Consider the following 15,141-nt stretch of genomic DNA (forward strand, 5'->3'; position numbering starts at 1 on the left):
TTCTTATTGGTGCATAATTAAAAGTAAAAGTAGAATTCATTATGATATTTGCGCATGAACATATTTTAATCAATCTCATCCCTTTACCTTCCCCTTCCCTTTCCTCCTCCCTTCCCCTGATCTGCTTACTCTATCTACCGATCTCTCTTCTATTATTCTTTTAATTCGTGTATTATATTTACATATAAAAGCGAGATTCATTTTGGTAGATTTATGCATGGACCTGGCATAATTTGGAAGATTTCTTCCCCAGTACTTTCTAATACCCTCTCCTCCTCCCAATCCCTTTCCTCTAATCTATTGATCTGTTCCATAAAATTTTAAAACTTTAACGTAATGACTTCAAAATTGATGTCATTAAAACGTAGTGTTTTCTTAAGTGTAGAAATCTTTTCTGATGCACCTGGGGAAAATATGAAGGCCTGATTGAAGATAAATAAAAATAATTGTAACTCAAATATAGAAGGATTTAAAAATATTAAAGTCTGCAGGGTTGGGTGAAGACAGCCTCCATTCGTGTTCTAGGTCAGCGCTGTTAAGTTAGTTCAATTTTACCGCTGGCAGCTTCAGTTGTATTAGAGTTGCAGAAGTCGAAAACCATAAAGCCAGGTTGCTCATCCAGGTTAGTCAGAGTCCCAAGGTGCTCTTCCTGCATTAGCCTGGCTTCAGAAACAAGGAGTTTCAGGCGGGTTAGGAAGGCAGTGAGAGAGAGAGCCGAGTTGGGAGTCTTTCGAGTTTGAAGGAGAAGGGGAGAGAAAACTTGAAGCTTCATCTAAATATCCTTGTGCAACAGCACTCTTTTTTATGGAGTTTTTTATGGAGTAATAACGATACCCTTTCTAGAATGTTACTAAGATTAAAAAGAAAATATATCCAACTTATTTGGAAATTCGTGCCCCACACCAGCAAATGCTTCCCATCGCTGTGGTCTTCCCTAGGATAGCACTATCCGCAACGCCCGGGCCACAGCCATGGGCAGGCGAAACTGCGCAGGCGCGGTGCTCCTCGCGCCTTCCGGCTCGGCCTCGCTGGTGCGCCCAGGGGCTACGAACTCGTGGTTCTAGAGTCCGCCTGCCACACCGCAGGCGATTGTCGGCTGGTTGCCAATCGCTCGGCGCCTGCGCAAACGGAGGGCGTCCGTCACCATGACAGCGCCTGCCGGGGGCCCAGGTAAGCAGGCTTCCGGACGGGCGGGTTCGGTCCGAGTGCGCAGTGCGGCCCTGAGCCCCGAGCTCGCCGCCCGCCTCCCCGAGCCAGAGCCCGGAGTTGGGCCTCTCTGAGAGGCTCGTCTGGCGGCAGGGGAGTGTTTCAGGTCCTCTTAGCTCTCCTCACCTAGTTTTCCTTGAACTGAGCGGCTCCTGGCGGCCGGGGATGGGCGCGCGCCCACCATCCGCTGGGAGAGAACCACGGTTCCCTGGAGGGCGTTAAAGAAAGAGCGTTTAGGGCGCCTGAGAACGGCTGGTTTATTATTTGGAGATCTTGGTTGGTTTGAAGGGATCGTGACACTTGCCCAGCCCATAATTTCAATAGACAGAATAGGGAATAGCCCATGGTCAAGTGCGCTGCTGCTTTGGGAATTGGTTGAGGGTTGACAATGCAGGGAAGGCATGGAGCACGGCCTGCCACCTTCTCGGTGCACGACTTTTGCAAGCTACTAACTAGTGTATGCTGTTGTTTGACCCCTGGAACCAAAGGTGTTTTAAACCGCGGACGTCGAATTCCCCAGAAGGTTACAGTCTCTCTTACATAAGCATGAGTGGTGGCATTAGACAGCCTCGGTGGTGCATTCCTTCATCAGCTTAGATATTTTACAGAATGTAAATATAATAGGTGATCTTTATGGGGCATTTAAAGTACATTGAAGTAGGTCAGAGCTTTCCAGTACCAGGATTCGGACTCATCCCTAGTAGTAACTTTTTGGTATTTTCTCACAATGCTGACTTTTAAGAAAGTAGAGTAAGATCATAGTAAATATAAATTTTTTATCCTGCATTTTTCCTAATATCACCATGTCACAAAGATTTCTATAAACAAATAACTTTAAGTGACTGAATTGTTTTATCAAAAATTATACTGTAATTTACTTAACCAATTTCCTCGTTTCCTTTTTTAAAAAATTAGAACTCGTGCAGTAATGAACATCTTTTTTATTATTCTTCCTCAATTCTGATTTTTAAAAATCTTATGCAAGATTTTTGTAACAAGAATTACTGAATCAAAGAATGTGAACCTTTTTTAGGTCATATGTTAAGCCTCATAGAACGTTTAATTTTGAAAGTCCAAATCTCAAGACTAGGCTCACTCTCAAAAAATTAACCACTCTCATTATTAAGCTGTAAAAATAGAGATTTTCCTGAATTAGTGCAAGGTTTGCAAAATGTTGGAATAAATGTGTGCTCAGGTGAAAATTTCCAGATTGTGACACATGCCATTAAATAATAATAATGAATTCTAATCTCATGACCAGTTTTTGGCTTAGCTAATTCTTAACCAGTTTGTTTCACTAGGTGAATCATTTTCTTCCCTTAACTTTTTAAAAAATAATATCTTTTCAGTGTAAAAAAATTAAAAAGGCACAATAGGATTTTTAGTGCAGGGTTCCCTGCAGTCCCTCAATCAGTCAGTTCCTCTCCACACAGGCATGTTACCATTTCTTGTATATCCTTTGAGAGGTTCTGTGTACAAACCACATGTAAAATATATAATATGTTCATATATGTAATATGCATAGTCTTTCTCCCACTTTCTTTATATACAAATTAATTTTATAGCACTAGTTCTTAGCAGCTTAGAGAAAGTAAGTTTATTATATAGTTTTAAAAGTCTTCAAAACAGTATAATTCAGTGGTTTGCAGTGTATTCACAGACTTGTGCAACTATCACTACAGTCAATTTTAAACTATTGTCATCACCAAAAAAGAATTAAAATCCCCTTTATACCTCAAACCACAGCTGCACATCTACTTTCTGTCCCTACCTATTTATCTATTCTGGAGGCTGGGGTTGTGGTTCAGTGGTAGAGCGCTAGCCTAGCACGTGCGAGGCGCTGGGTTCGAGCCTAAGCACCACATAAAAATAAATAAATAATTATCTATTCTGGACATTTCATATAAATGGAAATGTACAGTGATGTGATCTTGTCTGTATGACTTCTTTCATTTTGCATAGGATTTTTCAAATTGTGTTCATATTGTGGCATGTATCAGTATTTCATTCCTTTTCAGGGTCAAATAGTATTTTGTTGTATGTGCATATGACATTATTTTATCCATTTATTTGTTGATGGACATTTAGATTGGTTATATTGTTTGACTATTATGAATTGTTGTAGTTAGTTTTGTGCTGCTATATAACAGAGACCATAGACTGGGTAATTTGTAATGAGCAAAAATGTATTGGCTTACAGTTTTGGATGCTGAGAAAGCCAAGATGGAGGGGCTAAAGGGCTTTCTTGCTATTTCATAACGTGGCAGAAGGAGCATAGCTGAAGAGCAGCAGGAGACAGAAAAATACAGTGAGGGAGTACAAGACAGAGTGAGCCTATTCCTATTATAAGGACATTAATCCGTTCATGAGGGTGGTGCCCCCATGAGCCAAACACGTCCCATTAGGCCTTACCTCTCAACCCCACTACCTTGGGGATGAAGTTTATAATACATGAACCTTGGAAGATGCATTCAAACCATAATATGAATAATGCTGTGGTGAACATTTGTGTGCAAGTCTTTGTGTGACTATATGGCAGATAATTTTTAATGGTGAATCTGGTAGACACACTAGAAGTAACTAGAAGTAACTTTAATGATTGTCTAGTCCAGAGGTCAGCAAGCTTTAAAAAAATAATTTATTACCTCACATACTAATCATTTATGATAAGAACATTTAACTCTTCTCCCAGAGAGTGTTAAAAATAGGGGAATTTGGGATGAGTATAAGGGCAAATGAGAACTCTGTATTTTTTTTTTCTATAAATCCTAACTGCCCCCCAAAATGTCTTAATCTTAAGAAAACTGCAACTGATTTTGCCTTTCTCTTGGCCCCATTTTCAGAGTTATAGACTGCTTAAGATAGTAAAACTAATACCCTGGATCATAGGTAATCAGAGGCTTCTTAAATTCTAAAAATATACATACAGTCCCTGACTTAGGATGATTTGACTTATGATATTTTTGACTTTATATGGTGCAAAAATATACTGGTGCAAAAACATTCCATTTTCCATGTTCATATAGTATTTGATAAATTACATGAGATTCAACACTTTATAGTAAAATGGGCTTTGTGTTTGGTCATTTTGCCCAAGTGTAGGTCTTCTAAGCATGCTTAGTAGAGTAAGCTAAGCTCGGATGTTAAGTAGGTTAGGTGTATTCAGTGCATTTTTTAATTTATGATATTTCCAACTTACAGTGAATTTATTAGGACATAACCCTATCATAAGTTAAGGAGCATCTGTACATAGTTGTGGTTAAGTACAATATAGCAATTTCACTCATTAAAAGGGCAAGAACTTTTTAAAAATTTTTAATTTGTTATATATGACAACAGAATGCATTACAATTCACATTACACATATAGAGCACAATTTTTCATATCTCTGGTTGTACGCAAAGTAGAGTCACATCCTTCATGTCTTCATACGTGTACATAGGGTAATGATGACCATTGCATTCCATTGTCTTTCCTACTCCAAGAACTTTTTAATTCTAATGTTTTTAGATTCTTCAGTCACAGTATTTGTAAATGTTTCATCGGTCATTGTAATTGTACATAGTAGTGGGATTCGTTGTTACATATTTGTACATGCACACAATAGAACAATACAATTTGGCTATTTTGTTGCCCATTATTATTAATTTATAAATTGTCTTTATAAAACTTCAAATGCAGTTTTTAGTTGAAAGGTGCTACGGAAATATTATGAATCATTATCTAACAACTAGGTTCCATTAAATAACCATTTCTTTAAGTCATTTGGTCTGTCTCAAAAACTTTATTTGTAACAGCCACATTAGTCACATATTCTATCATGAGAATATACTATGATTTAATTATCATCCTATAGTTGGACATTTGTTAGAACCAATAATAGGCCTTCTATAATGCCTGGCTTAAATATTTTAAAAATGATAGCTATGCACTGCCATCTAAGTCCGAAAAGTCTCTGACTCTATCCTGTATGTTAAGTAGGGCCATGCATGGTGTGTTGGAGACTGGGGATAGTGAATTCTCCAGCTAACCCTTCTTTCTTTATTCTATTGCCCATCATCTAGGGTGGTTGCTGGGTCCCTATGCATATTAGTTAGAAGTTTAATTATTTGCTCCTCTGTTCACTGATAAAATATTATTTTTATTTATAGTTTCTGATAGCCTTTTTAAGGTTTGTAACTGTTGTTAGAGTTCAAATAACTTACACATAGGGAATTTGTAAGCAATGTTTAAGTGTAAAAAACAATAATTAGGGATGTTAATATTATGAGAAACTCTTTTTATGGTGTGGGAGATCAAACTCAGGGCCTCACATGTTTTTTTTTTCCTCTTTTTTTGCTTTTTAAAGCTTTCAAAAAAGTTCTATATTAGAAAATGGCATAGTATGGAGTTAGCCTGGATACAAGTATTTTTTGCCACCACCTGCCTTAGTCTCAGTTAACTTTCATTTTAAAATATATAATTATGAAAAATCTGGTATGCCAAAAGTAGTTGATAGATATGAGAATTATTTATATTTGTACTTACTAGATAAATCTATGACTGTTAATTCGAGTTTACTTAATATGAGGGTCTGAGAATCATAATTTGAAGATAAATATGTAGCAAAATATGAGATTTGAATTTTATTTTATTTATTTACTTGTTTGTTTGTTTGGTGTTTTGAACCCAAGGGCGCTTAACCACTGAGTCATATCCCCAGCCCTTTTTATTTTTTATTTTGAGACACGGTCTCATTAACTTGCTCAAGCTGACCTTGAACTTGTGGTCCTCTTTCCTGGACCCAGTCTCTGGTATTACAGACCTGCACTACCATGCCTGGCTTGTCATTTGAATTATAAATTGTCAATAGACAGTAAGACTTCAGGTAGAGAAAACAATTAAATTGCACAAAACTTAAAAGTTTTAGTTATAGCTTTCGCTTTACATAAATTAGGGTCACAATCATTAGAGGACATTGTAAAATATTCTGCTCTTAAATTTCTGCTTTTTACTGGTTTTATTTTTTTTTCTACATTTTTTATGCTTCTGGTGTTCAGACCATCCTATATATCTACTAGTTATATTACTCGTATGTGTAATATACCTGTCACATCATAAGTATTCTTTGTTTTTTTAATCTTGTATTTTCCTCAGGCTAATTACTTTGTTATCCTCTCTGGATAAGTCTTCTGTTCATTTTTATTAATTTTTTTATCCTATCACCCAGCCATCCCTTTTCTGGGCATATACCCAAATAAAATAAAATCACTACCTCTTAAAGATATCTCTATGAACATTATTTACAATACCCAAGTTGTGGAAATAACTTGGATGTCTAAAGGCAGACAAATGAATCAAGAAGATATGCTATGGGCTGGGGTTATGGCTCAGTGGTGGAGCACTCGCCTTGTACATGCAAGGCCCTGGGTTCAATCCTCAGCACCACATATAAATAAATAAATAAAATAAAGGTATGTGTCCAACTACAACTATAAAAAAATAAATATTTTAAATAAAGAAGATATGCTATGTCCATATGCATGAGCATGCATTGGGTACATGTGCCTACGTGCACGTGCACACGCGCGTGCGCGCACACACATACATTCAATGTAATATTATTCAGCTCTAAAAAGAATGAGATTTGCTATTCACCACAACATGGATGAACTTGAAGGACATTATTATGCTAAGTGAAATAAGCCAGACACAGAAAGAAAAAAACTCGTGACTTCATTCATATGTGGAATCTAAAATTTAAAATTTGAAATATACAAAGATGGAGAATAAAAGTGTGGTTACTCAAAGGAGGAATGATGAGATGTAGGTCAGAGGATACAAAGTGGCAAATACATTGGATGAACAAATATAGAGATTTCATGTTCAACATGTGGGTATATGTGATATTAGAGTGTATATGTGATTTATGCTCAGTGAATAGAGATTTTAGCTATCTTGCCACAAAAACTTTAAAAATAGGTAACTGTATCAGGTGACTGATAATGTTAATTTGCCTCAGCAAGATTTTTACTATCAACATGTATCTATATGATCTATCTTATTATACATAATAAAACATTTTAAAATTTTACCCATTAAAGAAACATTCTTTTTCATGTAAATACTGTCATTTTAGGATCTTGGAGTGAAAATATACTGGAATATTTTCTGAGAAATAACCGGATTACAACAGAAGATGGCGCTGAGATCATCTGGTATCATGCAGCTAACCACAAGGCACAGATGAATGAGGCATTGAAAAGTAAGTCAGTCCAGTTTCTGATGTTTGCTTTAAAGAGTACGTTAATTCAATACCTTTTTTTGATATCTAACCAAATTTTTTTAGTCCTAATCTAGCAAATTCATTGGACAAAGGAGAGCATTCTTCTCTCTGCTTCCACCTGAACAGTGAGAAACAGCTGTCTGGACATTTGTGTTTGCTAGAACTTTCTTCAAAAGGACTGTTCCAGAAATTGGATTTGGGGATGATGGTGGAAGTTAGAAATTATCTCTCAATTAAGCTGTACCCACTGACCTAGCTTTATAGGTAATATAAGTAATATTTTGAACCCCATCTACTAATTTGGCTACCTTATTTCTCAGAATTTTTTCAGAAAATGAAATGCTGTTTGTTGAGCCTTCAAACCGCCTCTGTAGCCTGAAGGCCCTGTGCAAACTGGCCTGTTTTTTCAAGTTCTCCTGTCCCAGTATGCTTAGTTTGTGTCTGTAACAGCCTTACAGTCCTCTCATGGCCCAGCTCTTCTCCTCCTCTGACTGCCATATACATTCTTTCTGGAATGCTCTCTTCCCACACTTTGCCTGGCTAGCCTCTTAAACATCCTTTGGTATCAATTAAATTGCCTGTTGCTTTATGAAGACTTTTCCTGAACTCAGAATCACAATTCAGGGTAGCTTCCTGTACTCTTCCTTCACATGTGAACTTCTGTGTCCAATTTCTTTTATTTAGCATATTTTTAAAGTTCATTTATGTTCTAAGGTCTATTGTTATTTCATGTCTATTTATGATTGTATCATTTCATTGTATGTATATAGCAGTGTGTTTATCCATTCATCAGTTGATAAATATTTCAGTTTCTGATTTTTTGATACTTTTACTACTGCTGTGAACATTCATGTACAATTTTTTTGTGGACATATATTTGCAGTTTTCTTGCATTATGTGTCTATAGAGTAGAATTGCTGAGTCATAGTATGTTTGATTTTTTAAGGAACTGCCATACATTTTTAAAATGGCTATATCTTTTATATTCCTACTGTTGTGTAGATAAGGATTCTAATCTTTCCACATCTTTGCCAACGTTTGTTACTGTGCGTTTTTAAAAACAGCCATCTTGGACTGGGATTGTAGCTCAGTCGTAGAGCACTTGCCTAGCGTGTGTGAGGCACTGGGTTTAATCCTCAGCACTGCATACAAATAAAAATAAAGTTATTGTGTCCATCTATAACTAAAAAAGTTTTTTAAAGATAGTCATCTTGTGTGGTTTTTTTAAAAAATATTTTTAGTTGTAGATGGACACAATACTTTTATTTACTTGGAAAAATTCAAAAGTAGAACAATAGTTTAAGGTAAATTCATTTAGCTTCTTGGCATGTTTGCTCATCTGTAACAAATAAGGATTAAGTACAGTACCTGACATGTAGTAGTTACTCAGTGTTAGTTTTCTTTCCTTCCTTTTATCTTCTTTAAGAGGGACATGGCATCTCCTGCAGTTCTGCAGTTTTTCAGCATTAAGTTCTTTTATTTGGACAGGTAATGCTCATATGATAGAGGCCGATGTCATTCTTCCAAGTAATGGATCAGAGCATGCACAACCAGTCATGGCCCATCCCCCTGAAACAAACAGTGATAATACTCTACAGGAGTGGCTCACTGAGGTCGTGAAGAGCAATAAAGGCATCAAGCTGGATTTCAAGAGGTATTTGTACAAACATGCTACTGGCTGTTATAGAGTAACTTGGGGGGAAAATTAATAGCCACACATATGTCTGACTATCTACTTTTGTATCTTTTCCAAAATGAAAATGGATTTATGGACTCTAGTATGTTTCAGAGTGGACCTAAAACCTACTGAGCTGTTTGCTATAATTGTTTCTTTGAGGCTAAAGCTAATTTTTATAAGGGGATTTATCATGCATGATCATTCTGATAACAGAATGCTAAATCTAAAGTTCTTTTGTTAATAAGTAGTCTTGGAAGGAAAGGTTCGGAGAGGTTTTTTTTTTTTTTAATGTGTATTCAGTTTGATTTATGTTGTTACATTTGTAAAGGGAATAATTTGGAACTTTTCAGTAACCAAAGAATTGCTTAAAAATACTATTTTGGAGACATTGATAATGAAGAATGAGGCTAAATGTCATTTCTTCTATGTGCACATCATAGGAAATTTTGCTTTTAAGTATTTTGGTGTGTAAAAATTATAGGTAAAACCAGGAATAAACTGTGACACCAGAAAAGCGCACCATAAGCCCTATGAAGGCTGCTGCTATTGAAATCCAGGGTTGGCAGTAAACCTGTCTCATCTCTGAGTCATATTTTAAAATTGAGTTATCCTCTCTGCCCCCAAAAATAATTATTTGGAGATTTTATGGGATTTTTAAAGTGACTAACCATTTGTTATAGGGCTGACTATACCAATAAGCCTCATTATTATGTTGGTAAACAAATAAATATACAGAATCTTGACATACAGGGGTTTTAATTGACTAGGTTAAAGAGTTAAAGAGCTATCTTAAAATCATCAGGCTTTTCGAGTGATGACTGGTTCAGCTCTGTTTTATGGACAAAGAGACTTAGTCCCAGAGAGATTAGGTGATTTACCTAAGGATGACAGCTAAGCTTTGGCAGCTGAAGTAGCACCAGATCCTAGGCATTCTATGCACTATGATAAAGCATCTGATCGTTGATACTTGGCAGTTTAAAGTTTTAGAATGCCTTGCCTTTTCATGTGCTCAATTTTTTTGTATATCTACTCTTGCCCCTTGGATTATTGACTGTGATCTATTCTTTGGCTCCCTATATATTAGCCTATTTATTCTTTAATTTTTTTTTAAGTTTTAGATGGACATAAAACCTTTATTATATTTATTTCTTTATTTTTATGTGGTGCTGAGACACAAACCCACTAGACAAGCAGTCTACCACTAAGCTACAACCCCAGCCCCTGTTTATTCCTTTGTGTGTGTATGTGGGGGTGGGGTGCTGGGGATTGAACCCAGGGCCTTGTGCGCGCAAGGCAAGCACTCTACCAACTGGGCTACATCCCAGTCCCCCACTGTTTATTCTTAAATGCTAGCAGCTACCACAAAAGAACTGGGCCTCTGAAAACTGAAATTTTACAGGGATTTTTTCCATAACATTTGAAGGGGAATGAATGCAAATTAATGGTTATAAGAACACTTATTATGCATCAGACACTGTTCTAAGAGCATTACATGTATTTTTCATTTAATCCTCGTAACAATCCTAAGAGGTAGATCGTTGCTGCTATTCTCATTTTCCAGATGAGGCAATGGAGACCGAAGGGATAAGTAGCCTGCCAGAGGTCACATTGTTGGTAAAAAAAGCTGTCACCCCGATTGGAGAGTTCATGCCCCTAACCAGATTGCTGCACTACCTGTGTGAGAGGAGCTGAATGATATTTTAGTCAATGTTTAGTAGTTCTTATTTTATGCTTCTAGGTTACATGTTTTAGTATAAAAATAATAAAACATATGGTAGTTTTTAAATTTTATTTGGAGTTTTAGCCAACTCCAGAGTTTAAGCAAAGAATTATTTTCCTTTAAAATGTAATTTGAAGTTACTTATTATAATATCAAGTATAGTTTATGTTTTGTCATCCCCAATGTCTATATGAAACTCGTAGGAAAGTAGGATAAGATATTCAGTACCATGCTATTTTGATTTCTATAGCGATGTGGTATGTTTTGTTGTTGTTGTTTTCTGTTTTTGTTTTTGCAGTGCTGAGGATCAAACCTAGGGCCTCACACATACCAGGCAAGCACTCTACCACTGCGCCACATCCTCAGCCCACCTTAGTAGTATGTTTTGAAGTTGGGTCTTATGGTGCCTCTAGCTTTATTCTTTTTGCTCAGCATTACTTTGGCTATTCTGGGTCTTCTGTTGTTTCATATGAATTTTAGATTTGTGGTTTTAGCATGGCATTGATACAGTACAAGACAGGAAGAATTTAAAGCAGAGAAATGAGAGCATTTAAATTAGAATCTACAAAGCCAAACATTAGGGCTTCTTGAGCCATTAAAATCTAGGGCCTTCATTTCAGGAGCAGAAGAGTGAGAAGACTTGAATCTCTTTCACTCTGCTGTTATGTGGGAGAAGAGGAGTGAGAGACCAGAAGCTAAATGCTAGAGCCTGGCTTCTCTGGTTTATTTCCCAACTTACTGAAAATATTAATTTTTCCTCTTAAGGTAGGAGGCACAAAAGGAGTGGAGAGAAGAAAGATAGAAGCACAGATGGAAGTGTCCTCCCCTAAGACGAGGTAGAAGTGTGGAGAGTGTTGCTGAGTTTTCTCTCCGGCACCCACCTTGACAAGCAGCAGTTAACTTTCTTGGAAATGAGCATTTCTAAAGGTTTAATCTTAAAGGTCAGAAGATAGAATTAGAAGTAGTGAGGTTTTCTAGTAGATTATGTGTATAATTTTAAAAAGTAAAAGTGATGTTGGCTCATTAAAACCTTATTGTTTTAAAGTACATAGGTGTCAGCTACAGTAGATGTAGGGAGAAAAGAAAAAAAAAAAAAGAAGCAGCCTTTCAATTTAACTAAAATATCCTTGTCTCTAGTTTATAGAATAGGTGCTTACAGTAAAAGAAAAATAAATGTGGAACTCATAAACGCTTTAAGGAAATATAATTTTTTTGCTTACTAGTTATTTTTAGAAATGTGTTTATGTCTCCAAATTCACCCAAAGAATACATAAGGGAAAAAAAAATATTTCTTTTTTTCCTTTAAGGTCTTGATCTGGTACTGGAGATATAGTGCCTGGACACACTTGGTATTTCATGACTGTGTATGTGTAGGTTATGAGTACATTTCACATTTATTGTCTTATTTATACATTGTCTGATGAGTGAATATTTATGTCTTATATTGTTTCACACTTAGTGATTCTAATATGGAGAGCTTTGAACCCCTATTTGGTCCATAAGTAGTGGAATTATTTATGTACTGATAGAACCTTTAAGTTCCTTTCATGAATAATAAGTATAAATCAACATTTTGAGATACCTTATCTTTCTCTTCTGTGTGTGTGTGATCTTTTATTTTATTTAATTCAGGTATTATTGTATTACATTTTTATTACAAATTCAAGAACTTTAAAACCATTAGTCTAAAAGAACTTCTTTTTTCTCTAGAAATATTTCTCATTGATACCAAACTATGTTTTTAGTCTGGCAGCTGTGAAACCATCCATGATACTCTTAGAAAATGTGAAGAGGCACCTAAAGTGTCCCGTATGGATTAATGCTGATATTCTCCCTGGTCCAAATGGAAGTAACAAAGTAGTAGATGCAAAACCATTTATAGACACCGTGACATCCTTCTTTCCAGATGTGACATTTTCCTTGGGTTGGACAACAGGATGGCATCCTGAGAAGGTCAATGAAGGTGATAATGCTAATAATTTATTTTTGTTGGTCAAATTAAAATATCCTTCAATTATAAAAATAACATCTTTAATATAAAGTAAAAAAAAAAATCATCCCATAAAATGTAAGAGCTTAATGGAGAGAAAGACCTGACCCAACAGGTATGTGTATGACCCTTCTGTTATTTTAGATAGATACTGTGTGTATGGTAGTATCTTATCACAGAACTTCCGTGGCAAATATTTATTTGCAAAGTCCAGAATAACCAAAGTTGCCTCTTTAAATTCTTTGAACAAGTCCCGAGTTGGTCTCTTTCAACTTGTTAACTGTTTTAGACACCCCCATCTTCCTTAGAGCAAACTCTATATGTCAGATGTCAAAAGCTTTTCAAATGATATGAAACAAAAAGTGGTTAAAAATTTCAAATGTTTCAAATGATATGAAACCAAAAGAGCACAAGTTCTGCTCCCAAGTCATTGGACATGGCCCTTATTATGTTCTTTGTGGCTGACAGGAGAGTGGGAAGCCAGAAGACATTCTGTAGGCTGGATCCCTTCTTTTTATTCTTGTCTTTCTACAGGTGGACCTCACATTCAGTTTGTTCCTGGTTGTAACTTATTACACTATTGGGTTTATCTATTTCTTCACACATCCTATGTAGTGATTTCTAGGTAATCAGCCAGTAAGAAACTCTCTGGGCCATCTTACCCACATGGTAAATATAAAATCATCAACTAAAAAGACATTAGAAATTATCAAGATTGTCCTGTGGATTTCAGGGTGTTCAGTTTCTATTCACGTGCTTTTTCCTTTTCCACTATGCTGAGAATGGAATCGAGGGTTTTGCACATACTAGACAAGTGATCTACCACTGAGTTACAACCCCAGCCCCAGATGTAAAGTTTTACATCCATTACAAATTTAGAGTAACTACTAAATGTTACAGTGAGTAGTAACATTTAGCTAATAACCAACAATTGGTATAATCAAGAGAAAAAATCATATACTTTAACCTAATTCCACTTTAATTTTCTAATAATTTAATCTTTATTAGATTAATTAAAGTATATAGCCTATAATTTAAAATGTTTGAGGATGATAAACTAGAAACTATCTGATACTGCTGTACTGGTTCTAAACTCCATTTCACTGTTTAGTCTAACTCTAGTCTTAGCCTCAGGCTGAACTGAATTCAGCCACATGTGGGTCTCTGGATGTCTCCAGGCTACTTTTCCCTTCCTAGCTTCTCATCATTGCCAACTCGGGCTTTATCCTCCCTTACTTCTTATGTTGCATAGTTTTTTAAAAAAGAGAGGTCATAGGTTTATAATCACAAAGGCATAGCTTCTGTTAGCAGTCTCTTCTTCTAATGATAAAATATTATTTTCTAAAAACATTTCTATTTATCAGGAATTTAACTGCCAAACCAACATATTGACTTAGGATTTCTATACTGAATTTAACTTACAGTACTTTTTACAACCTACTTTTGAGTTGAGGGTAATTTTTAAAAATATTTTTCTGATGTTGTTTATAAACAGGCAAGTATGTTAACATGTCCTAACATGATCAAATTTTCCAATATTTCTTTTCTTTTTCTTTTTCTTTCTTTCTTTTTTTTTTTTTTTTGGTACCAGAGATTGAACCCAGGGGCGCTTAACCACTGAGCCACATCCCCAGCCCCTTCTTTTAAAATATTTTAGATACAGGGTCTTGCTAAGTTGCTTAGGGCCTTGTTAAGTTGTGCAGACTGGCTTTGAATGCATGATCCTCCTGCCTCAGCCTCCTGAGCTACTGGGATTACAGGCACTGTGCCTGGCACTATTTCTACTTTAGTTAAAATGTACAAATAATTTGGAATAGCCAAAAATAAAATGGATTTGAATTATCACTTTAACAGCTAGAAAATACCTACCACCTTATTTTGAGAAAGAAAATACAACTAGAAAATCTCAGTTTGTAGAGAATATTAATGAATATCAATGATATAGATATATCTAAGAGAAAAGCCTTAGAACCTTTAAAGTAAGTAAAAATAGTGTCAAATTTGTGTTTTTTAGAGAATAAAATTATGGCATTTGCAGGTAAATGGTTAGAGTTAGAGAATATCATGCTAAGTGAAGTAGGCCAATTCCGAAAAACCAAAGGCCGAATGTTTTCTCTGATAAGTGGATGCTAATCCATAATGGAGATGGGGTTAGTGGAGGAACTTTGGATTGGCCAAAGGGGAGGGAGGGGAGCAGAGCAGGCATGGGGATAGGAAAGTTGGTAGAATGAGACAGACATCATTACCCTAGGTACATGTATGATTGCATGAATGGTGTGATC

At 36.0% G+C, this 15,141-nt stretch overlaps 1 protein-coding gene across 1 annotated transcript in view; it reads left to right on the top strand.

Moving 5' to 3' along the window:
* The first annotated feature begins 1,001 nt into the window (after positions 1–1,001).
* Positions 1,002–15,141, top strand: part of Fam151b (family with sequence similarity 151 member B) — a 30,884-nt gene continuing 16,744 nt past the window's right edge. The window contains exons 1-4 of the mRNA XM_046427815.2: positions 1,002–1,170; positions 7,325–7,450; positions 8,960–9,125; positions 12,615–12,832. Coding sequence (XP_046283771.1) covers positions 1,146–1,170; positions 7,325–7,450; positions 8,960–9,125; positions 12,615–12,832 — 535 coding nt within the window. The 5' untranslated portion in view covers positions 1,002–1,145. The remainder of the gene's footprint in view (positions 1,171–7,324; positions 7,451–8,959; positions 9,126–12,614; positions 12,833–15,141) is intronic.

Source organism: Marmota monax, unplaced genomic scaffold (assembly GCF_021218885.2).
Source record: "Marmota monax isolate L192 unplaced genomic scaffold, Marmota_monax_Labrador192_F-V1.1 WCK01_AAM20220418_F8-fsc00018, whole genome shotgun sequence".
Lineage (NCBI taxonomy): Eukaryota > Metazoa > Chordata > Mammalia > Rodentia > Sciuridae > Marmota > Marmota monax.